Source organism: Anabrus simplex, chromosome 4, assembly GCF_040414725.1.
Source record: "Anabrus simplex isolate iqAnaSimp1 chromosome 4, ASM4041472v1, whole genome shotgun sequence".
Lineage (NCBI taxonomy): Eukaryota > Metazoa > Arthropoda > Insecta > Orthoptera > Tettigoniidae > Anabrus > Anabrus simplex.
The window spans coordinates 417,943,452-417,968,260 of NC_090268.1; the positions used below are offsets into that span (position 1 = coordinate 417,943,452).

A 24,809-nucleotide genomic window follows, 5' to 3' on the forward strand; every position below is an offset into this window, starting at 1 on the left:
AATGACAGTCTGTTTCATATTTCTCTTCACAGACAGAGAAAAATCCACAGTTCTATGTAAATAAAAAGTATTCGGGAGATAGTAGGTTCGAACCCCACTGTGGGCAGCCCTGCAAATGGTTTCCCGTGGTTTCCCATTTTCATACCAGGCAAATGCTGGGGCTGTACCTTAATTAAGGCCATGGCCGCTTCCTTCCCACTCCTAGCCCTTTCCTGTCCTATCATCGCCATAAGACCTATCTATGTCGGTGCGACGTAAAGCAACTAGCAAAAAAATTTTTTTTTAAAATATGTAAATAAAATATAATCAAGTATGAGAATATATTCTTTATTTATTCCTAAAAATGATAATTCTTTTCTTAATCATCATTATTCGGCCGATTAGATTAGCAGTTTGCCTTTTTCTACCACTACGAGTGCTAATGTGAGTCAATGCATTGTTTCATTTAAGCACCACTATGAGTACTAATGTGAGTCAATGCAGAATTTCACTTAAGCCCTTATAACTACATGTGGTGTGGACATATGAGTGCGAACTGGACTAGAAAAAGGAGTGACTGAATAGAATGCTATATTTCTAGAAAATAGAACTCAGAGAATTAGAGTAGGCGAAGCTTTATCTGTCCCTGTAATAATTAAGAGGGGAATTCCTCAAGGCAGTATTATTGGCCCTTTATTTATATATATCAATGATATTTTGCAGATGATGTTATTCTGTACAGAGTTATCGGACCTTTATGTTTTCTTATATATATAAATGATATGAGTAAAGGAGTGGAATCGGAGGTAAGGCTTTTTGCGGATGATGTTATTCTCTACAGAGTGATAAATAAGTTACAAGATTGTGAGCAACTGCAACGTGACCTCGAAAATGTTGTGAGATGGACAGCAGGCAATGGTATGTTGATAAACGGGGTTAAAAGTCAGGTTGTGAGTTTCACAAATAGGAAACGTCCTCTCAGTTTTAATTACTGCGTTGATGGGGTGAAAGTTCCTTTTGGGGATCATTGTAAGTATCTAGGTGTTAATATAAGGAAAGATCTTCACTGGGGTAATCACATAAATGGGATTGTAAATAAAGGGTACCGATCTCTGCACATGGTTATGAGGGTGTTTAGGGGTTGTAGTAAGGATGTAAAGGAGAGTGCATATAAGTCTCTGGTAAGACCCCAACTAGAGTACGGTTCCAGTGTATGGGACCCTCAACAGGATTACCTGATTCAAGAACTGGAAAAAAACCAAAGAAAAGCAGCTCGATCTGTTCTGAGCGATTTCCGACAAAAGAGTAGCGTTACAAAAATGTTGCAATGTTTGGGTTGGGAAGAATTGAGAGAAAGAAGAAGAGCTGCTCGACTAAGTGGTACGTTCAACAATGATAAAGGTGTTTTAATTTATTCCACCTATTCAATACTTATATTATCACGTATAGTTGTTACATAATTAAATTCTTAGTTACATGGGACATGTTTCGCCCTCAATTAAGGGCATCTTCAGCCTAAATACAATAATCAAAAATACAACTAAATTAAAAGTGGAAGTTAAATACAATCATCAAAAATACAACTAAAATAAAAAGTGGAAGTTAAAAGTTTAGTCTGTTCTTAAAATTCAGAACAATAAAATTGTGAAAAATGATAAAATAAAAAGATGCTAATGGAAAACTGTCTTATGATTAAACTATAATCTTGTCGGAGACTAAAACTTCTATTAAAATTCGAATTAAAACAGTTCATATAAAATATTGGAAAATCAAAGTGGTAGTAATAAAAAGCCAACGACATGAGGGCGTGTACACAAGCATAAACTTGATTGTCATGAATACAATCTTTTCAAGGCCGCTGATGAAATTCGTAGTAAGTAAGGCAGAAGCGTCTATTGAAAAATTGTAAGAGGCCGTTATCACCGGTAGGTAATAAAATGGCTGAATCCTTGCCAGAAAATGTCAACAGATGCAGAAATAAGTTTTCTGTAAGAGAAGGAAAAGAAGAAATAAGAAATTGAACGTAAGGAGAGAATTCAGTCTTACATAATTTTGAAACAGATGAGGACTTACATGTAAGTGGAAGTTGTTATTTCTTAACTACTGTTGAGTTGGTTGCTGCCCGTCTGTTGGCTCTAAGTCTGGTGTTATAACTGTGCTGCAGAGGCGGTAGCGAACTCGGAGGGGAAGGAATAGGGGAGTGCGGAAGGGAGGAGAGGATGGGTGGAGTCAAATGTGACGAGGCTGACAAAGGGGCGGAGTCAACTGCATTGCTGGAAGTAGGCCTAATATCTGTAGGTATGGGAGGAGTATTAGGGTTTGAAGAATTAAATATATTTGGTATCCTAAATTTATTCGAACTAACTGACTTTATTAATTTTGGCATTAATTCATGTAACATACTTTTATTGTCCGTGGTTTCATTGAGATTCTTTTGCTTATTGTACGTCTGATCTAAATAGATGTATAAACTTTCTAATTCATTCAGCATTCTTCCTTTTTGTATGTTTCTAATTATCGTTAAGTCTTTCTCTATGGATTCAAATCTGTGGCCAGTCTCCCTCATATGCAAACTCATCGCTGAGTATTTCCTATGTTTTTCTGCGTTAACATGTTCCATGTATCTTGTCATAAAATTTCTCCCAGTCTGTCCAACATATGAAAAATTACACTGAGTACATTTAATACTTGGTATTGGAAGGTGGGAACTTACTCTTAACTTAACCTTAGTTGTGTTGAGCCAATACGGAATAAACATGAGATTTATAAGCTGTACATTTAAGTCTGTATACTCCCGATCCTAAATAACGATTCTTATCATAATTAACTTTTTTATGATTAAAGAATATGGACTGGTTGGTATTAGTAGTTTTAAAAGCTATATTAAAATTATGTTTCTTGAATACGCTAGTAATCTGGTGTATAGCTGGATTATTAAAAGTGAATGTAGCATACTCAGTTTTTTTGGTCTTTTCTGGTATCAGATTCGTAGATAATTTGTTCTTAATTTTATTGATTAATTTGTTGATCATTTCTATTTTGAAACCATTTTGTTTAGCGAGGTATCTAATATAATTTAATTCTTTCTTCAAATTCATGGGAGATAGAGGGATTCTAAATGCTCTATAAATTAGACTGTGAAAAGATGCTTGTTTATGTGAACTCGGGTGTAAAGAGGAACTGTTTATAGTTGTAGATGATTGTGTCGGTTTTCTAAATATTTGGAAATCAAAAGTGTTAACCTTACGCGTAACTGTTATATCTAGAAAATTCAATGAGTTATCGACTTCGTCCTCTTTCGTGAATTTCAAATTAGGTTCGATTTCATTTAATTTATTTAAGATTTCTTGACTATTAGTGACATCTTTGTTTATGATTACAAATGTATCATCTACATATCTCAACCATAAATCTATTCCTTTAATTTTTGCTATTATTTCATTGTGTTCGATTGAATCCATAAATATGTCGGCAAGGACGCCCGATATTGGGTCACCCATTGCTAATCCATTCTGTTTATAAATATTATTGTTAAATGTGAAGTAGTTATTGTCTAATACGAACTTTAACAATCTAGTGAATTCTTCTACTTCCATTTTACTAAGATTACTGTGTTTACAAATATTATCATGAATGATATTAACAGTTTTATCTGTCGGAATATTCGGGAACATATTCACTACGTCATACGAACACATCATCTGGTTTGGAAGTACGCCAAATCCAAGCAAAATGTCACACAAGTCAATGGAATTTCTTAATGGTTGTTTATTATTAAAAGTGTAATGTCTTTTCAAAAAATTGTGAATGTATTTGGAGACTTTATACGTGGGAGAATTACGACAATTGATAATCGGACGAATCGGAATATCTTTTTTATGTATTTTGGGCATAGCTCTAGTTTCCGGGAGCCTAGGATTCATATTGACAAGTTTTAATTGTTCTTGTTCAGTAAAGAGAGATGTGGATCTTTTAAGTAAGGCTTTTAAGTTGCGTTGAATTTTAGTTAGCGGATTTTTTGTTACTAATGTGTATTTATTATTATCAAAAAAATCTTCAGTTTTTTTGATATATGTATCTTTATCCATCAAAACGATCGCACCCCCCTTGTCAGCCTTGGTTACTATAATATTGTTATCTTCAATTTTCGATTTCATGTTTTTTATTGTTTTCTGTTGTTTGGGATCAAAATTGGAATAAATTTCTTTAGCCAGTCTGGGTAATTTCTTCTTTAACTCCAATCTTACATCATCTTGTACATCGCGTGGGAGTTTTGATATGTTCGCCTCCGCTTCTGCAACTGTGTTAATGATATCTATTTCTCTATCTTTATTAGGCCAATTGTATTTTGGACCCCTTTTAAGTAGGTCATTCTCTCCTTCCGTAAATTTTACCTTGGTCAAGTTAACTACCGTGGGAGTGACATTGTCCGATGGGCCCTTAATTTGTTCTTGTTTCGTTTGTTTACTACGACGTATTTGTGTGTCTATTAAATGATTCAATTTCTTATTCAATGTATCCTGTTTCTTACTAAGTGCGTATGTTAATTTGTGTTCCATGTGTTGATAAAAAGACTGCCATTCTAATGGGGCTAAATCCTGTGTCACCGCTAAGTGAACGTTATATAATTGCAAATTCAATTTGGACTTCTTCCTGTAATATGCCTTGATTTCATTTTTAAGCCATAATTCATTTACCTTATTTTGGGTTACATTATGGCTTGGATTGCTTATGTTCTTACGTTGTGTTGATTTTAGAAAAGTAGGTACAAGTTTTAGTCTCAGACATTGTTTAAGAAAAGCTAAATCTTTTCCTAACTTACAAATCTTCATTTTCAGATTGAGAAATTTATTTAATCTACATTTTGCCTGGTTGGCTGTCACATTACATGTTATAAACCTCATTTTAGGTCCGTATTGAAAATTTAACAGTTCAACAATGATAAAGGTGTTTTAATTTATTCCACCTATTCAATACTTATATTATCACGTATAGTTGTTACATAATTAAATTCTTAGTTACATGGGACATGTTTCGCCCTCAATTAAGGGCATCTTCAGCCTAAATACAATAATCAAAAATACAACTAAATTAAAAGTGGAAGTTAAATACAATCATCAAAAATACAACTAAAATAAAAAGTGGAAGTTAAAAGTTTAGTCTGTTCTTAAAATTCAGAACAATAAAATTGTGAAAAATGATAAAATAAAAAGATGCTAATGGAAAACTGTCTTATGATTAAACTATAATCTTGTCGGAGACTAAAACTTCTATTAAAATTCGAATTAAAACAGTTCATATAAAATATTGGAAAATCAAAGTGGTAGTAATAAAAAGCCAACGACATGAGGGCGTGTACACAAGCATAAACTTGATTGTCATGAATACAATCTTTTCAAGGCCGCTGATGAAATTCGTAGTAAGTAAGGCAGAAGCGTCTATTGAAAAATTGTAAGAGGCCGTTATCACCGGTAGGTAATAAAATGGCTGAATCCTTGCCAGAAAATGTCAACAGATGCAGAAATAAGTTTTCTGTAAGAGAAGGAAAAGAAGAAATAAGAAATTGAACGTAAGGAGAGAATTCAGTCTTACATAATTTTGAAACAGATGAGGACTTACATGTAAGTGGAAGTTGTTATTTCTTAACTACTGTTGAGTTGGTTGCTGCCCGTCTGTTGGCTCTAAGTCTGGTGTTATAACTGTGCTGCAGAGGCGGGTAGCGAACTCGGAGGGGAAGGAATAGGGGAGTGCGGAAGGGAGGAGAGGATGGGTGGAGTCAAATGTGACGAGGCTGACAAAGGGGCGGAGTCAACTGCATTGCTGGAAGTAGGCCTAATATCTGTAGGTATGGGAGGAGTATTAGGGTTTGAAGAATTAAATATATTTGGTATCCTAAATTTATTCGAACTAACTGACTTTAATAATTTTGGCATTAATTCATGTAACATACTTTTATTGTCCGTGGTTTCATTGAGATTCTTTTGCTTATTGTACGTCTGATCTAAATAGATGTATAAACTTTCTAATTCATTCAGCATTCTTCCTTTTTGTATGTTTCTAATTATCGTTAAGTCTTTCTCTATGGATTCAAATCTGTGGCCAGTCTCCCTCATATGCAAACTCATCGCTGAGTATTTCCTATGTTTTTCTGCGTTAACATGTTCCATGTATCTTGTCATAAAATTTCTCCCAGTCTGTCCAACATATGAAAAATTACACTGAGTACATTTAAGTCTGTATACTCCCGATCCTAAATAACGATTCTTATCATAATTAACTTTTTTATGATTAAAGAATATGGACTGGTTAGTATTAGTAGTTTTAAAAGCTATATTAAAATTATGTTTCTTGAATACGCTAGTAATCTGGTGTATAGCTGGATTATTAAAAGTGAATGTAGCATACTCAGTTTTTTTGGTCTTTTCTGGTATCAGATTCGTAGATAATTTGTTCTTAATTTTATTGATTAATTTGTTGATCATTTCTATTTTGAAACCATTTTGTTTAGCGAGGTATCTAATATAATTTAATTCTTTCTTCAAATTCATGGGAGATAGAGGGATTCTAAATGCTCTATAAATTAGACTGTGAAAAGATGCTTGTTTATGTGAACTCGGGTGTAAAGAGGAACTGTTTATAGTTGTAGATGATTGTGTCGGTTTTCTAAATATTTGGAAATCAAAAGTGTTAACCTTACGCGTAACTGTTATATCTAGAAAATTCAATGAGTTATCGACTTCGTCCTCTTTCGTGAATTTCAAATTAGGTTCGATTTCATTTAATTTATTTAAGATTTCTTGACTATTAGTGACATCTTTGTTTATGATTACAAATGTATCATCTACATATCTCAACCATAAATCTATTCCTTTAATTTTTGCTATTATTTCATTGTGTTCGATTGAATCCATAAATATGTCGGCAAGAGCATTTAGAATCCCTCTATCTCCCATGAATTTGAAGAAAGAATTAAATTATATTAGATACCTCGCTAAACAAAATGGTTTCAAAATAGAAATGATCAACAAATTAATCAATAAAATTAAGAACAAATTATCTACGAATCTGATACCAGAAAAGACCAAAAAAACTGAGTATGCTACATTCACTTTTAATAATCCAGCTATACACCAGATTACTAGCGTATTCAAGAAACATAATTTTAATATAGCTTTTAAAACTACTAATACTAACCAGTCCATATTCTTTAATCATAAAAAAGTTAATTATGATAAGAATCGTTATTTAGGATCGGGAGTATACAGACTTAAATGTACTCAGTGTAATTTTTCATATGTTGGACAGACTGGGAGAAATTTTATGACAAGATACATGGAACATGTTAACGCAGAAAAACATAGGAAATACTCAGCGATGAGTTTGCATATGAGGGAGACTGGCCACAGATTTGAATCCATAGAGAAAGACTTAACGATAATTAGAAACATACAAAAAGGAAGAATGCTGAATGAATTAGAAAGTTTATACATCTATTTAGATCAGACGTACAATAAGCAAAAGAATCTCAATGAAACCACGGACAATAAAAGTATGTTACATGAATTAATGCCAAAATTATTAAAGTCAGTTAGTTCGAATAAATTTAGGATACCAAATATATTTAATTCTTCAAACCCTAATACTCCTCCCATACCTACAGATATTAGGCCTACTTCCAGCAATGCAGTTGACTCCGCCCCTTTGTCAGCCTCGTCACATTTGACTCCACCCATCCTCTCCTCCCTTCCGCACTCCCCTATTCCTTCCCCTCCGAGTTCGCTACCGCCTCTGCAGCACAGTTATAACACCAGACTTAGAGCCAACAGACGGGCAGCAACCAACTCAACAGTAGTTAAGAAATAACAACTTCCACTTACATGTAAGTCCTCATCTGTTTCAAAATTATGTAAGACTGAATTCTCTCCTTACGTTCAATTTCTTATTTCTTCTTTTCCTTCTCTTACAGAAAACTTATTTCTGCATCTGTTGACATTTTCTGGCAAGGATTCAGCCATTTTATTACCTACCGGTGATAACGGCCTCTTACAATTTTTCAATAGACGCTTCTGCCTTACTTACTACGAATTTCATCAGCGGCCTTGAAAAGATTGTATTCATGACAATCAAGTTTATGCTTGTGTACACGCCCTCATGTCGTTGGCTTTTTATTACTACCACTTTGATTTTCCAATATTTTATATGAACTGTTTTAATTCGAATTTTAATAGAAGTTTTAGTCTCCGACAAGATTATAGTTTAATCATAAGACAGTTTTCCATTAGCATCTTTTTATTTTATCATTTTTCACAATTTTATTGTTCTGAATTTTAAGAACAGACTAAACTTTTAACTTCCACTTTTTATTTTAGTTGTATTTTTGATGATTGTATTTAACTTCCACTTTTAATTTAGTTGTATTTTTGATTATTGTATTTAGGCTGAAGATGCCCTTAATTGAGGGCGAAACATGTCCCATGTAACTAAGAATTTAATTATGTAACAACTATACGTGATAATATAAGTATTGAATAGGTGGAATAAATTAAAACACCTTTATCATTGTTGAACTGTTAAATTTTCAATACGGACCTAAAATGAGGTTTATAACATGTAATGTGACAGCCAACCAGGCAAAATGTAGATTAAATAAGTTTCTCAATCTGAAAATGAAGATTTGTAAGTTAGGAAAAGATTTAGCTTTTCTTAAACAATGTCTGAGACTAAAACTTGTACCTACTTTTCTAAAATCAACACAACGTAAGAACATAAGCAATCCAAGCCATAATGTAACCCAAAATAAGGTAAATGAATTATGGCTTAAAAATGAAATCAAGGCATATTACAGGAAGAAGTCCAAATTGAATTTGCAATTATATAACGTTCACTTAGCGGTGACACAGGATTTAGCCCCATTAGAATGGCAGTCTTTTTATCAACACATGGAACACAAATTAACATACGCACTTAGTAAGAAACAGGATACATTGAATAAGAAATTGAATCATTTAATAGACACACAAATACGTCGTAGTAAACAAACGAAACAAGAACAAATTAAGGGCCCATCGGACAATGTCACTCCCACGGTAGTTAACTTGACCAAGGTAAAATTTACGGAAGGAGAGAATGACCTACTTAAAAGGGGTCCAAAATACAATTGGCCTAATAAAGATAGAGAAATAGATATCATTAACACAGTTGCAGAAGCGGAGGCGAACATATCAAAACTCCCACGCGATGTACAAGATGAAGTAAGATTGGAGTTAAAGAAGAAATTACCCAGACTGGCTAAAGAAATTTATTCCAATTTTGATCCCAAACAACAGAAAACAATAAAAAACATGAAATCGAAAATTGAAGATAACAATATTATAGTAACCAAGGCTGACAAGGGGGGTGCGATCGTTTTGATGGATAAAGATACATATATCAAAAAAACTGAAGATTTTTTTGATAATAATAAATACACATTAGTAACAAAAAATCCGCTAACTAAAATTCAACGCAACTTAAAAGCCTTACTTAAAAGATCCACATCTCTCTTTACTGAACAAGAACAATTAAAACTTGTCAATATGAATCCTAGGCTCCCGGAAACTAGAGCTATGCCCAAAATACATAAAAAAGATATTCCGATTCGTCCGATTATCAATTGTCGTAATTCTCCCACGTATAAAGTCTCCAAATACATTCACAATTTTTTGAAAAGACATTACACTTTTAATAATAAACAACCATTAAGAAATTCCATTGACTTGTGTGACATTTTGCTTGGATTTGGCGTACTTCCAAACCAGATGATGTGTTCGTATGACGTAGTGAATATGTTCCCGAATATTCCGACAGATAAAACTGTTAATATCATTCATGATAATATTTGTAAACACAGTAATCTTAGTAAAATGGAAGTAGAAGAATTCACTAGATTGTTAAAGTTCGTATTAGACAATAACTACTTCACATTTAACAATAATATTTATAAACAGAATGGATTAGCAATGGGTGACCCAATATCGGGCGTCCTTGCCGACATATTTATGGATTCAATCGAACACAATGAAATAATAGCAAAAATTAAAGGAATAGATTTATGGTTGAGATATGTAGATGATACATTTGTAATCATAAACAAAGATGTCACTAATAGTCAAGAAATCTTAAATAAATTAAATGAAATCGAACCTAATTTGAAATTCACGAAAGAGGACGAAGTCGATAACTCATTGAATTTTCTAGATATAACAGTTACGCGTAAGGTTAACACTTTTGATTTCCAAATATTTAGAAAACCGACACAATCATCTACAACTATAAACAGTTCCTCTTTACACCCGAGTTCACATAAACAAGCATCTTTTCACAGTCTAATTTATAGAGCATTTAGAATCCCTCTATCTCCCATGAATTTGAAGAAAGAATTAAATTATATTAGATACCTCGCTAAACAAAATGGTTTCAAAATAGAAATGATCAACAAATTAATCAATAAAATTAAGAACAAATTATCTACGAATCTGATACCAGAAAAGACCAAAAAAACTGAGTATGCTACATTCACTTTTAATAATCCAGCTATACACCAGATTACTAGCGTATTCAAGAAACATAATTTTAATATAGCTTTTAAAACTACTAATACCAACCAGTCCATATTCTTTAATCATAAAAAAGTTAATTATGATAAGAATCGTTATTTAGGATCGGGAGTATACAGACTTAAATGTACAGCTTATAAATCTCATGTTTATTCCGTATTGGCTCAACACAACTAAGGTTAAGTTAAGAGTAAGTTCCCACCTTCCAATACCAAGTATTAAATGTACTCAGTGTAATTTTTCATATGTTGGACAGACTGGGAGAAATTTTATGACAAGATACATGGAACATGTTAACGCAGAAAAACATAGGAAATACTCAGCGATGAGTTTGCATATGAGGGAGACTGGCCACAGATTTGAATCCATAGAGAAAGACTTAACGATAATTAGAAACATACAAAAAGGAAGAATGCTGAATGAATTAGAAAGTTTATACATCTATTTAGATCAGACGTACAATAAGCAAAAGAATCTCAATGAAACCACGGACAATAAAAGTATGTTACATGAATTAATGCCAAAATTATTAAAGTCAGTTAGTTCGAATAAATTTAGGATACCAAATATATTTAATTCTTCAAACCCTAATACTCCTCCCATACCTACAGATATTAGGCCTACTTCCAGCAATGCAGTTGACTCCGCCCCTTTGTCAGCCTCGTCACATTTGACTCCACCCATCCTCTCCTCCCTTCCGCACTCCCCTATTCCTTCCCCTCCGAGTTCGCTACCGCCTCTGCAGCACAGTTATAACACCAGACTTAGAGCCAACAGACGGGCAGCAACCAACTCAACAGTAGTTAAGAAATAACAACTTCCACTTACATGTAAGTCCTCATCTGTTTCAAAATTATGTAAGACTGAATTCTCTCCTTACGTTCAATTTCTTATTTCTTCTTTTCCTTCTCTTACAGAAAACTTATTTCTGCATCTGTTGACATTTTCTGGCAAGGATTCAGCCATTTTATTACCTACCGGTGATAACGGCCTCTTACAATTTTTCAATAGACGCTTCTGCCTTACTTACTACGAATTTCATCAGCGGCCTTGAAAAGATTGTATTCATGACAATCAAGTTTATGCTTGTGTACACGCCCTCATGTCGTTGGCTTTTTATTACTACCACTTTGATTTTCCAATATTTTATATGAACTGTTTTAATTCGAATTTTAATAGAAGTTTTAGTCTCCGACAAGATTATAGTTTAATCATAAGACAGTTTTCCATTAGCATCTTTTTATTTTATCATTTTTCACAATTTTATTGTTCTGAATTTTAAGAACAGACTAAACTTTTAACTTCCACTTTTTATTTTAGTTGTATTTTTGATGATTGTATTTAACTTCCACTTTTAATTTAGTTGTATTTTTGATTATTGTATTTAGGCTGAAGATGCCCTTAATTGAGGGCGAAACATGTCCCATGTAACTAAGAATTTAATTATGTAACAACTATACGTGATAATATAAGTATTGAATAGGTGGAATAAATTAAAACACCTTTATCATTGTTGAACTGTTAAATTTTCAATACGGACCTAAAATGAGGTTTATAACATGTAATAAGTGGTACGTTCCGAGCTGTCAGCGGAGAGATGGCGTGGAATGACATTAGTAGACGAATAAGTTTGAATGGCGTTTATAAAAGTAGGAAAGATCACAATATGAAGATAAAGTTGGAATTCAAGAGGACAAACTGGGGCAAATATTCATTTATAAGAAGGGGAGTTAGGGATTAGAATAACTTACCAAGGGAGATGTTCAATAAATTTCCAATTTCTTTGAAATCATTTCGGAAAAGGCTAGGAAAGCAACAGATAGGGAATCTGCCACCTGGGCGACTGCCCTAAATGCAGATCAGTATTGATTGATTGATTGATTGATTGATTGATTGATTGAATAAATAAATAAGTTACAAGATTGTGAGCAACTGTAAAATTATCTCGATAATGTTGTGAGATGGACAGTAAGCAATGGTGATCATTGTAAGTACTTAGGTGTTAATATAAGGAAAGATCTTCATTGGGCTAGTCACATAAATATGATTGTAAATAAAGGGTACAGATCTCTGTACATGGTTATGAGGGTATTTAGAGGTTGTAGTAAGGATGTAAAGGAGAGGGCATATAATGCTCCTGTAAGATCCCAACTAGAGTATGGTTCCAGCGTATGGGACCCTCACCAAGATTACTTGATTCAAGAACTGGAAAAAATCCAAAGAAAAACAGCTAGATTTGTTCTGGGTGATTTCAGACAAAAGAGTAGCGTTACAAAAATGTTGCAAAGTTTGGGGTGGGAGGACCTGGGAGAAAGGAGACGAGCTGCTAGACTAAGTGGTATGTTTGCAAGAAATCAGCTTCATTTCTCATATCAAATCCTATTTACAATGAATCAATAACAGTAAATTTCCATATTTTTGATATTTATATTTGCATTAAGCAAATCAATTAATCATATACAGTACATGTTTCATTCCATTTGGAACATCTTCAGCTGTATTATAACACTTAGGTGAAATTGCAAAGTATTTATCTTCTTAAGAACATCTTAATAAGTACCTTGTTTTACTTAACCCGTGAGGGGTCGCGTCCGGTTGTTTCAACCATTTCTGTTTATTTTGATCAATCCTTCTGCGAACAATGTTTATTATTAGAGCTCGGATTTCCATGCCTATCAAATCTGAAAACATGCATGCATTCATGAGCTATCATATGGCAAAACAGGCACAATAAACTAGAAAATATGCACTATCAAAATTCAGTTCCTTTTGAAACATTGTACAAAATCTAATTTCTCCTAACTGTCTTGATTTAAGCTCATCCTTTTATCTGTCAGCACATTCTTAAGCACAGGAAAGGAAATGACCTTTCTACATCACAAGAAGTGACAGGTGCATATTTAAATGAAGACATCTGGGACAAAATAAGGTCAAATTGTACATCTTTGCATTTTTCACCACAATATGTCTTTTGTAAGCTTGACGAATTAAAAATCAGTATTTGAATGGATCACTGTTCAGCTTATCTCTAGCTGCCACAGCTACTTCTCCGTGCGATGATTGCAGATGATGTCTTAAAAAACTGCTAAAGATTGAAGCTGCGACAACAAAGACGGTGTGACGAGTGAGAGTTCCAGGTAGGAAATTCCAGGATAACAACGGAAGATTCAGTGCAAAACCGAGGTTTGTAAGCTGCTATCTTAGTAACGCGGCCTCACAGAAGTATGGTACAAGCTTTTTTTTTTTTCCGTCTAACATAGAAAAAAATGAACTGTCATTTAGTAACATTGAATTTATAGCAATTTATAACTGGGACACCTTATTCCTAAGAATTACAGAGATTGACGTGGTGCCTTCTGGCTTACGTCAATTTTTACTCAAGCAACATACAGTATAAGAAAGTGCTGGGTTAATTAATTTATGGGATCTCTACTGTATGTGCTAACTTTGGTTGGCGGATAACAGACATAATAATAATTTCATGTGGCTATTTGTAGCTGAGTGCAGCCCTTGTAAGGCAGACCCTTCAATGAGGGTGGGTTGCATGGCATCTGCCATGTGTAGGTGTGTTATTGTGAGAAGAGTGTTATGAGTGGTGTGTGAGTTGCAGGGATGTTGCGGACAGCACAAACACCCACCCCCCAAGCCCCTGGAATTAACAAATGAAGGTTAAAATCCCCGACCCTGCTGGGAATTGAGCCTGGAACCCTCTGAACTCTCTGACCATTCAGCCAACGAGTCGGACATAACAGACATATTGTAAAACATAAAAACGGTCCCAAATTCCGCAAACCACCATTCATAAAATGCACTATCATGCTAGTTAACAACAAAAACAACAACAACAACAACACCCTCCTGATTCAATTGGGTTCTGATCAGTATTATGTAATTCTTGAAGAACTGTGATCACAATTTTATGTTGATTCAAAATATCTATTAGATGTTTCAACCTACCAACCTTCATCAATGAATTGATATTTAATGTTGCCAAATACGAAAACTTTCCTGGTTTATTGAACTTTAATACATTCTTAGTTTGATTAGTCTGCATGATTGATCATCATGTCTCTGGGAGCTTCGACTCACTACAATCCTCTATCTGACACCCCACCGTATCCGAATGGTGTCTTTATTTGGAAGATTATATAGCTGTCCCAACCGGTGGATTCTTTCCATAGAAGACTTCCCATATTAGATTGACTGTCTGATCAATGATCAAGTGTCAGACCGTGGTCACGGTTTGAAATTCCAGATGTGATCTGCAAAGGTGATAAATGAAATATATGTAGAAAAATGAGATTGTGAAGTGTGTTTGCCTCAAGATGTTCTCTGGCTGTTATTTTAAGGCAATGAGCCAACCTTGAGTTACAGTTCTAAATGTTATTTTCTAAAGGTGAAGATGAGAGATGAAGGATGATTTTATGAAATTGTGAAGAAGGCTTTCTGCCTTATTTCATACTAGTTGTTTAGGACTGGGAGTGGGCATTTCCTCCATACCCAGCAAATGTTATGGTTTTTCCGCCAATACTCGGGTAGCTGATTGCAGTGGTTTCCCACTGGGCAATGGGGTCGGCACATCCCTATGCCAATAATAATAATAATAATAATAATAATAATAATAATAATAATAATAATAATAATAATAATACACGGAACTTCTACAGAACATTCAGAGAAGAATTATCCAATTACCAGGCACCTAGTCTCTGTTTCAAACGTACAAATGGGACTGTGGAAACAAGTAATAAGGAAAATTGTGAACTCCTAGCAAACCATTTCATGGACCTTTTAAACTGTGAATCTCCGAAAGAACAATTCACCTATGAAAAACCAACACCTAATCCAGATTCAGAACCCCCCACATTACAAGAAGTCAAACAAATAATCAGCGATTTAAAAGACAACAAAGCACCAGGAGAAGATGGAATAATTGCCGAAATGTTGAAAATTGGTAGTTGCAAACTGACCCAGAGTATTCAAAAAATCTTACAGGACATCTGGTTTTCTGAAGAAATTCCGGAGCATTGGAAATGTGCATTGATTCACCCACTTCACAAGAAAGGAGACAAATCAGATATTAATAACTACAGAGGAATTTCTCTCCTCTCACTCGTATATAAAATCTTCTTTAAGGCTCTACTTAATAGATTAGAGAAACAAACAGACCACCTGATCGGAGATTATCAGGCTGGATTCCGAAAAGGGAGATCCTGCGCAGAACAAATCCTAAACTTAAAAACCATACTACAGATTCACAAAACCAAACGAACAGTAATCACCTTTGTTGACTTCAAAAAGGCGTATGATTCTATAGATCGGCAGACCCTGTTCGACATACTAGAGAAATTTCAAGTCGACAGGAAAACGAGGGAATTGATTAAACAAACTCTGACCAACACAACATCAAAAGTTAAGTTCTCGGGAGAAATTTCTGAACCGTTCGAAATCAGAACTGGTGTCCGACAGGGAGATGGACTATCCCCACTACTATTCAATTTAGTTTTGGAAAAAGTGATTCGTGAATGGAGAAAAGAAACTAAAGGTATAAACAATGGCAGACTTCTTAAAGACAAGATTCACCTTGATTGCTTAGCTTTCGCAGATGACCTTGCGATCCTTTCGAACAACAGACAAGAAGCAAACCACTCCATAGAAAAATTGCATGAAATAGCCGCAAAAACCGGACCTCAAATTTCATTTGAAAAGACGCAGTTTATGGAAGGAACTAAATCAAGATTCGACAATCAACCATTAATCACCAAATGTGGAATCATTTCCCAAGTAGACAAATTCAAGTATCTAGGTGAAATTATTCAGCCAGCAGGGTTAAATCAGGAAGCTAACAAAGAAAGAACTGCTAAACTGCAAAGGGCTTACAAAATCACATGGAACAGTTACAACAAAAGATGTATATCAAAAAATGCAAAATTACGACACTACAATACAGTCATCAAACCAGAGGCACTTTATGCATCTGAAACACTGATCATTGGCGGCAGGTCACAAATGAAAAGCATTGAGAAACAAGAGAAGAAAATTCTCAGAAAAATCCTAGGACCAAAGTTCGAAAATGGAATTTGGATAAAAAAGAAACCACACGAAATTTTTCAATTCACAGAAAAAAATCACAGATACCATCAGAAAGAGATGACTAAAATTGTACGGACACCTACACAGAATGGATAACAACAGGCTGACGAAGAAAATTCTAAATCTAGCTCTAACCCTGAAAATCCCCAACAATTGGTTAGCAGAAATTCATGAAGATCTACAAGAAATGGGTATTGAGGACAAAACCATTCAAGATAGAATGAAATTTAGAAGCTTAGTAAACAAACATAAATTTGCAGATAAACCAACAAGAAAAAATACAGGCTGGACAGAAACACGCAGAAAGGAACACAGTGAAAAAATTAAGAGATATTGGGAAGAAAAGAAGAAGAAACATTGTGCAAAATAAGTTCAAATATGCTCCACAGTTGGGCACAACGAAAAACAAAAACTAACAACAACAACAACAATAATAATAATAATAATAATAATAATAATAGTAATAATAGTAATAACTGGTAAAAACTGTAGATTATGAGGTGACGCGTGGTCAGCACAACAAATCCTCTCAGCCATTATTCTCGGCTTTCTAGACTAGGGCCGCTACCCCACCATCAGGTAACTCCTCAATTAGAATCACTTAGACTGAGTAGACCTCGAACCAGCCCTCAGATCCAGGTAAATAGACCTGACCTAGTCAGAATCGAACCCGGGACCTCTGAGTAAGAGGCAAGCATGCTACTCCTTGACTTTGGGGTCAGCTATTATGATGCACAATAATTTGCAAAATATTTCTTGTAAAATCATACTGTAAGCACTTGCCAGTTTTTATGCTTTATGTCACTGAAGCTCATACTGACAATTATTTAAAAGTATACTGTCAGATTTTCATCACCACCATCATCATCATCGTCATCAAATTGCTACATCAACAGTAATGGTAATAACCCAAAAGAACATTTAATTTTTGCTAGATAATAATGTTCTTCTATTTATCATATCATAAGTTATTAGAGAAGGGATGTGAAATTATAAATCCAAGCAGATCCAAAAACAGTTGATAGATGGTGTTAGTGCAGCAATGGAGTAGACACTGGAGTCGAAAGGGTCTGTTCCAAAGGCAGCAGTCTCAACTCTTTGCATCTCTGTTTGTAATCCATCCCTACCTCACAGCAACCTCGCCATCTCTCCATAAAGCCTTCTAAGTCTTACATCAAATTGTTGTCCACATCTTTGATAAACCACATCTTGGGTTTTAATTGTTAGGAGGATAGGCAGATTTTCTTGAAGAATTTAATTGAATTATTCTTAATTTTGCAGTAGATATAGTTTCTTATCTGAGCAGGTGAGCTCCTAAAATTTCTTTCTATCATGTTGATCCTTTGAGCCTTTCATTTTGAGATCTTGTCTCGGATGAATGTTCTTGCAGGTACTGGTTTCAATCCATGACTTCTTGCAATCTGTTGGATACTGTCTCGTAGTTACATACTCACCTACATTCCAGATCTGGGATATGAGGTCTTCCCAGAGGGAGGTAACATCTGCACGCTCACATGGTGGGTGTTCTTTAACCTGTGAGACGTCTCTAGGAATATGTCACACAGATGTTTGTGCATGATATGTATATACAATGCCGACAAATTTTAATCAGTAGCAATATGTAACAAGAAGAGTGATTCTAAGTTCAGGTGCTTTTGGAGAGCTTGGCTTCATCCTGAAAAGTACAGATCAATCAACCTCAAGAGGAAGGTATTCAATGCCTGTATCCTCCCAGTCACTACTTATGGTCTGGAAACAGTCACACTAACTTAACATACTGCGAGTTATGTAGCAGACCCTGGAGAGGAACATGCTTGGGATCTCAATTCAAGAGAGAATACAAAACAAATCCACAGAAGAATCTGCATGACTGACACACTCAAGTACTCTACACTCAAGTAGAAGGCAGGACATGTTATGAGACAGAATGGAAACCAATGGATCAAGAGAGTGTTAGCCCGGCATTACTCGCTATGTCTTTACTTGCACCGTTACTCGCTAGTGAGCGCAGTGCTCACCTTTATGTTTAAAGGCCATAATATGCCCATATAAAGATAGAGGTATTTTTAATACGTCAATTTGATATAGTTATTTAGTTGGCAACACGCCCGAGCAGAGTGCTCTGGAACCAACCTCTGCATGCGTGAGTTCGAACCCCACCGTCGGCTGTCCTGAGAATGGTTTCCTGTTTACATTCCAGATAAATGCAGGGATAGTTTATATCCACAGGCCACAGCCTGTACCTTCCACTTACCCATTTTCGTTCACCATCATTCATTCCATTTTCATTAGCTCCTCTACAGAGGTTGGCATCAGGAAGGGCATCCGGCCGTAAAACAAGCGATATAAATTCATTTCGCCTCATTCCCAACCCCATATCAAGAAGGGTTCTAAGGGGTAGCCAAGTAATTTATTTAGGAACACGAAAATAGTTATTTGTTTAGGAACACGAATACTTAAATTTAAACAAATTCGAAGTAGAAGGAGTACGCTTAGTACGAACTGAATAATGCAAACATATAATCCTGCATAATAGGAAACAAAAATTTTACACAGTCGTCACTTCTTTTACTTTCAGCATTTTTCCTGGAAAAATATGCAAATTTTGTTTCCGTATTCGAACATTTGTAGCAGGACCATGGAGGCCCCAGTTGGTAATTCCATCCTTTTCTAAAACGAAAGGAATACACCTTCAATCAACAAAAGTGCTTCTTCTTCTTCTTCTTCTTCTTCAGAACTTGTTGACACTCATTTGTTTCATTATCATCACTTCCGTTTTTTAAGTCCACTTCCTCCACCGTTTCACCCAAACACAAAATTATCTGATCAGTGGATGTCAGTATAACTTGTGTAAATTCCCTAACAACCGTCACTGTATAAACATTTCAAATTTAAAAAATCATAAGACAAATTTTGACTTGTTACAATGCGCTCTATATGTGTAGCACTGTTACTCGCTACTGAGCGCACCGCTCGCCAAACATGCACTGTTGCACCTAGTAGTGGATTGAGGGTCTTCGTTTCCAAAGATAATGGAAATGACTGACACATGTCCTTCCTAACAATGTGTTTGAAAGGTATAGGGAGTTTCAGAAGTGGAGGTCTTGTAAAACTCCAACAAAAGGCACTATACTACGAAGGTGAGCGCCGTGCTCACCATGCGAGTAACCGCGGGTTAAGGTGGTAACCCAGAACATCACAACACAATGTCGGAAGACAACAGCTACACTGGCCTCATGACATTAGAAAAGACTGGAGTGAAAGACTGGCTCCAGATAGCAACTGCTGAGCTACATAGTGAAAACAGGAAGAAGCTCACGTTCAGGAGTGGATGACAACAAACAGACTAAGGAGAGCAACTTACCAAACAGCTTCGGGATCCACATCTGTCATAGCCTGAAAGATTGCAGAACCCACATCAGCAATGTAGGTCACGTTATCAGTACGGGGATTCATTTCATTAAAGGTATCACAGTTATATGCATGGTCAGTCCCAAACTCTGCTATCATCTACAGAAATGAAGAAAGAAAATAACATGAAACTCACAACTGGCAAATTAACAAGAAGAAGCTATGCTAAAAGTAAGAAAAATTTCAAGAAACAATAACAGACAAAGTAGTAGAAATATAGTTTGCATTTTGCTAATTAGGTCTACATAATATGCCATACAATACATTGGTTCAGTCATTTCCAATTCAGGTAGCACCTGAGATTAAGAGATGAACGGCTATTGCCAAACATGTAATGATGAATTTGTCGCAATTATGGAAAGATCGCTTTATCCCATTATCACTGAAAATGAGTGTGTTTTCCTCTAAGGAACTAAGATATAGACTTTTCATATTACAAACCTGAATAAAAAAGTTTTGGAAATGTGGTACTGGCAATGAAACGTTACACATACATTGGACAGCATTTTGCACCAAGGACTCCATTGTTAACCAGCTCAACCATAAAATAAGACTACCATCAATGTGCCAACAAAGAGTACTACAATTCTTTGGACACACTATGCAACGTGGGAATTATAGCTTAGAAAAACTGATCATCCTTGGAAATGTTCTTGGGAAGAGATCGTGGATAAGTTCCCACTCGATGATCGAACGTTATCAAGAATGCAGTTGGGTTAAACCTCCTTGGTGCTTCACATCTGGCCAAGGACCGCAAGAGATAGAAAAAAATGATTGAAATTACATTTTAAAAAATTATAATTGGTTTATTAGTGGGTCAATAATAATAATAATGTTATTTGTTTTACGTCCCACTAACCACTCTTTTACGGTTTTCGGAGACACTGAGGTGCCAGAATTTAGTCCCGTATGAGTTCTTTTACGTGCCAGTAAATCTACCAACACGAGGCTGACGTATTCGAGCACCTTCAAATACCACCGGACTGAGCCAGGATCGAACCTGCCAAGTTGGGGTCAGAAGGCCAGCGCCTTAACCGTCTGAGCCACTCAGCCCGGCTATTAGTGGATCATAATCTTGGAACACTCAGAGTGATCGAAAAACTTCTTAGAAAATCTTAAGTGCAACTGTACACAACTGTGTATGCAACATCTCCTTCCTAAGTCTTTTGATACCCACAGCAAAGCATACACCTCACCAATCAATGTCCTATACTCCCGGCCTTCAGTGACATGCACCTCTGTTCACCTGCTACTTTATACTGTTGTCCCACCTGGGCATGGCATCAAGCAGGTTCCCTATTTTTACAGTAAAGCTTCTTTGTACACAAAATAACACGAGATGTACAAACCACTGCTGCTCACACTGAGGTAAGCCACATAAAGCTGTCCATGGAAGAAGCAGCCCATCTGTAGATCAATGCCTGCAATGAAGGGCGTTTGACCTTATGACTTCTTGATAGACATAGTGAAACAGACAGTCATAGGGAACTGTAGACACTTGGCAGCCATGTCCCATTGCAAAGCTCGGGAGTGCTCAGGTTGTGCAACGACCTTATAGGAGCGCCGACTTTCAAAGCAATGGAGTGTGTGTGCCAAAAGTCTGGCAGTGCTCAAGAGAGTTTAAAAACTCAATCAGATAATTGGCCGTTTTAACCTGATTGATAAAATAATTATTCCTTTAAATGAAATATTATACACTCAACTCTCGATTTACCGGAATCGGATCAACCGCGTCGCTGCTTAACCGCGATGTCAAAAACACTTAAAATGAACGAGTGTTAGGAGTTACAGTAATACAGAATTACAAAGGGCCGGAATAATTAGACATGTTTGTGAAATTAATGACTGGTTCGATAGAAGGCAATTCGGTTTTAGGAAAGATTATTCCACTGAAGCTCAACTTGTAGGATTCCAGCAAGATATATCAGATATCTTGGATTCTGGAGGTCAAATGGACTGCATCGCGATTGACCTGTCTAAAGCATTTGATAGGGTGGATCATGGGAGACTACTGGCAAAAATGAGTGCAATTGGACTATACAAAAGAGTGAATGAATGGGTTGCTATACTTCTAGAAAATAGATCTGAGAGAGTTAGAGTAGGTGAAGTTTTGTCTGACCCTGTAATAGTTGAGAGGGGAGTTCCTCAGGGCAGTGTTATCGGACCTTTATGTTTCCTTATATATATAAATGATATGAGTAAAGGAGTGGAATCGGAGGTAAGGCTTTTTGCGGATGATGTTATTCTCTATAGAGTGATAAATAAGTTACAAGATTGTGAGCAACTGCAACGTGACCTCGAAAATGTTGTGAGATGGACAGCAGGCAATGGTATGTTGATAAACGGGGCTAAAAGTCAGGTTGTGAGTTTCACAAATAGGAAACGTCCTCTCAGTTTTAATTACTGCATTGATGGGGTGAAAGTTCCTTTTGGGGATCATTGTAAGTATCTAGGTGTTAATATAAGGAAAGATCTTCATTGGGGAAATCACATAAATGGGATTGTAAATAAAGGGTACCGATCTCTGCACATGGTTATGAGGGTGTTTAGGGGTTGTAGTAAGGATGTAAAGGAGAGGGCATATAAGTCTCTGGTAAGACCCCAACTAGAGTATGGTTCCAGTGTACGGGACCCTCACCAGGATTACCTGATTCAAGAACTGGAAAAAATCCAAAGAAAAGCAGCTCGATTTGTTCTGAGTGATTTCCGACAAAAGAGTAGCGTTACAAAAATGTTGCAATGTTTGGGTTGGGAAGAATTGAGAGAAAGAAGAAGAGATGCTCGACTAAGTGGTATGTTCCGAGCTGTCAGCGGAGAGATGGCGTGGAATGACATTAGTAGACGAATAAGTTTGAATGGCGTTTATAAAAGTAGGAAAGATCACAATATGAAGATAAAGTTGGAATTCAAGAGGACAAACTGGGGCAAATATTCATTTATAGGAAGGGGAGTTAGGGATTGGAATAACTTACCAAGGGAGATGTTCAATAAATTTCCAATTTCTTTGAAATCATTTCGGAAAAGGCTAGGAAAGCAACAGATCGGGAATCTGCCACTTGGGCGACTGCCCTAAATGCAGATCAGTATTGATTGATATTGATTGTTAGGATGATGCTCTCATCACCAAAAAACGTGTTTTGAGAAACTTGAGGATCAAAATAAAGAAAAAGTGTTTCTCAGTACAAAAGCAGAAAACCATCACTGATTATTTTCAGAAACAGTAAAGTTAGGAAGTCTGAATATTTTTCTTTGCCTTATTAGTTTCAATGAAAAGTGCTGTTTATTTTTCCATTTATTAATTGTGCTAAGTGCTACTTTTACTGCAGCATATTGGGTAAGTTAATAAAGAACAATGCAGTAGTATCATTTATTATCATTTTAACTGTACTTTCAGTACGCCTGTTCTATTTTTAACTTTTTGTGGATTAACCGTGATTTTACTTATCTGGGAAGTGTTAATCGTACATTATCCTGGTTAATCGAGAGTTGAGTGTATATTTTCCCTTTCTAAAGAATATAAAATTGAACATCTCTTTAGAATCATCCACTTTTTCTATATTTCTTTTCTTTATTAAAAGAATGTTTTAATTTCCTTAATGATAAAAACCAGTTCTCTGAATCTTTATATATGTTTCCATAACAACTTAACAAAATGTTCAATAAATACCGTATATTAAATTCATAGCTGAAGAAGGTCACATAGACTAAAACATGTACTGTATGTATATAATTGCAATTTTTTAAGTATTGAATGGTGGAAAATATAATATATTCCATTTAAAGGATTAATTATTTTATTATTCAAAGTCAATACAGAAACAACATGGTTTTCATCAATTGTAGTTATCCTGACTGACAACCATATTGATGGATGCGAACACCATCTCAAGGACCCTGAAAATGCCCAAAATGGTGTCATTAACAGTGCTATCCTGTTCATTTTTAGGCATGTGGATAGCTCATTTACACATCTAACAGTTTCCTTTGCTCTACAAACAGTCTAGGTCAGGGTACACTAGAGCAATCAGCTCACTGACAAGGGGAGGGCCATGCACGGTGAAGGTGGCAGCTTGACTTCACTACTGACCTCAGTCAGTGTACCCTCTCCAGTCTTCAACAGTAGGTCAGAGAACTCTCATGCAAGTTATTCATCCCCCCAGTCAGCTCTCATATTTGTGGTATGTGAGAGCTATTTTATGTGAGACCAGAGGATGAATCGCTTCAGGCTGGTATTTATTTCACCAGCACACGTGCCTCTGGTGAATATGGGGAGAGTCTGGTAGAATTTGCCAGAAAACAGGAACATGACTCCTTCCATTAATCTGATTTTGTTTCTTATGTCTTGTAGCATGTGGTTAACTGCTTCCACTGCATCTTTTTTTTTTTTTTTTTTTGCCATGGTACATTCTTCCTATATGAAGAGAACACAATCTCAATGCACTTTTGTTATTTCACTGTGCTGTTGTTTTTTTTTTTTTTTTTTTTTTTTTTTAGGACATTGCTCACAGTACACTCAGTCAATAGGTATTCTAAACATATAATGAGCCATCTTGCTCCTGGGGAAACAAGGATGCTGCTGTACCTGTGGATGCCACCACGAGAGCTATGTTGCCATCACCTCAAATCATAGCCAAAATCAGATTTAATAAGAAAGTTTTACTGGTGCCTCCTGGGACATCAATGAAAAACATTTCACTGAACTTCAATGTGGAATGTTTAAGACCTGAGAGT

At 35.6% G+C, this 24,809-nt stretch overlaps 1 protein-coding gene across 9 annotated transcripts in view; it reads right to left on the bottom strand.

Annotated features, from left to right (window-relative positions):
• Window positions 1-24,809, bottom strand: part of Naglu (N-acetyl-alpha-glucosaminidase) — a 306,046-nt gene that overhangs the window by 191,343 nt on the left and 89,894 nt on the right. For all 9 annotated transcript variants that reach the window (XR_010859862.2, XM_067145901.2, XM_067145900.2 and 6 more), the window contains one exon: window positions 20,032-20,177. Coding sequence is in view for 8 of the 9 variants with exons in the window: in XM_067145901.2 (XP_067002002.2) it covers window positions 20,032-20,177 (146 nt within the window). In the remaining variant the exon portion in view is untranslated. The remainder of the gene's footprint in view (window positions 1-20,031; window positions 20,178-24,809) is intronic.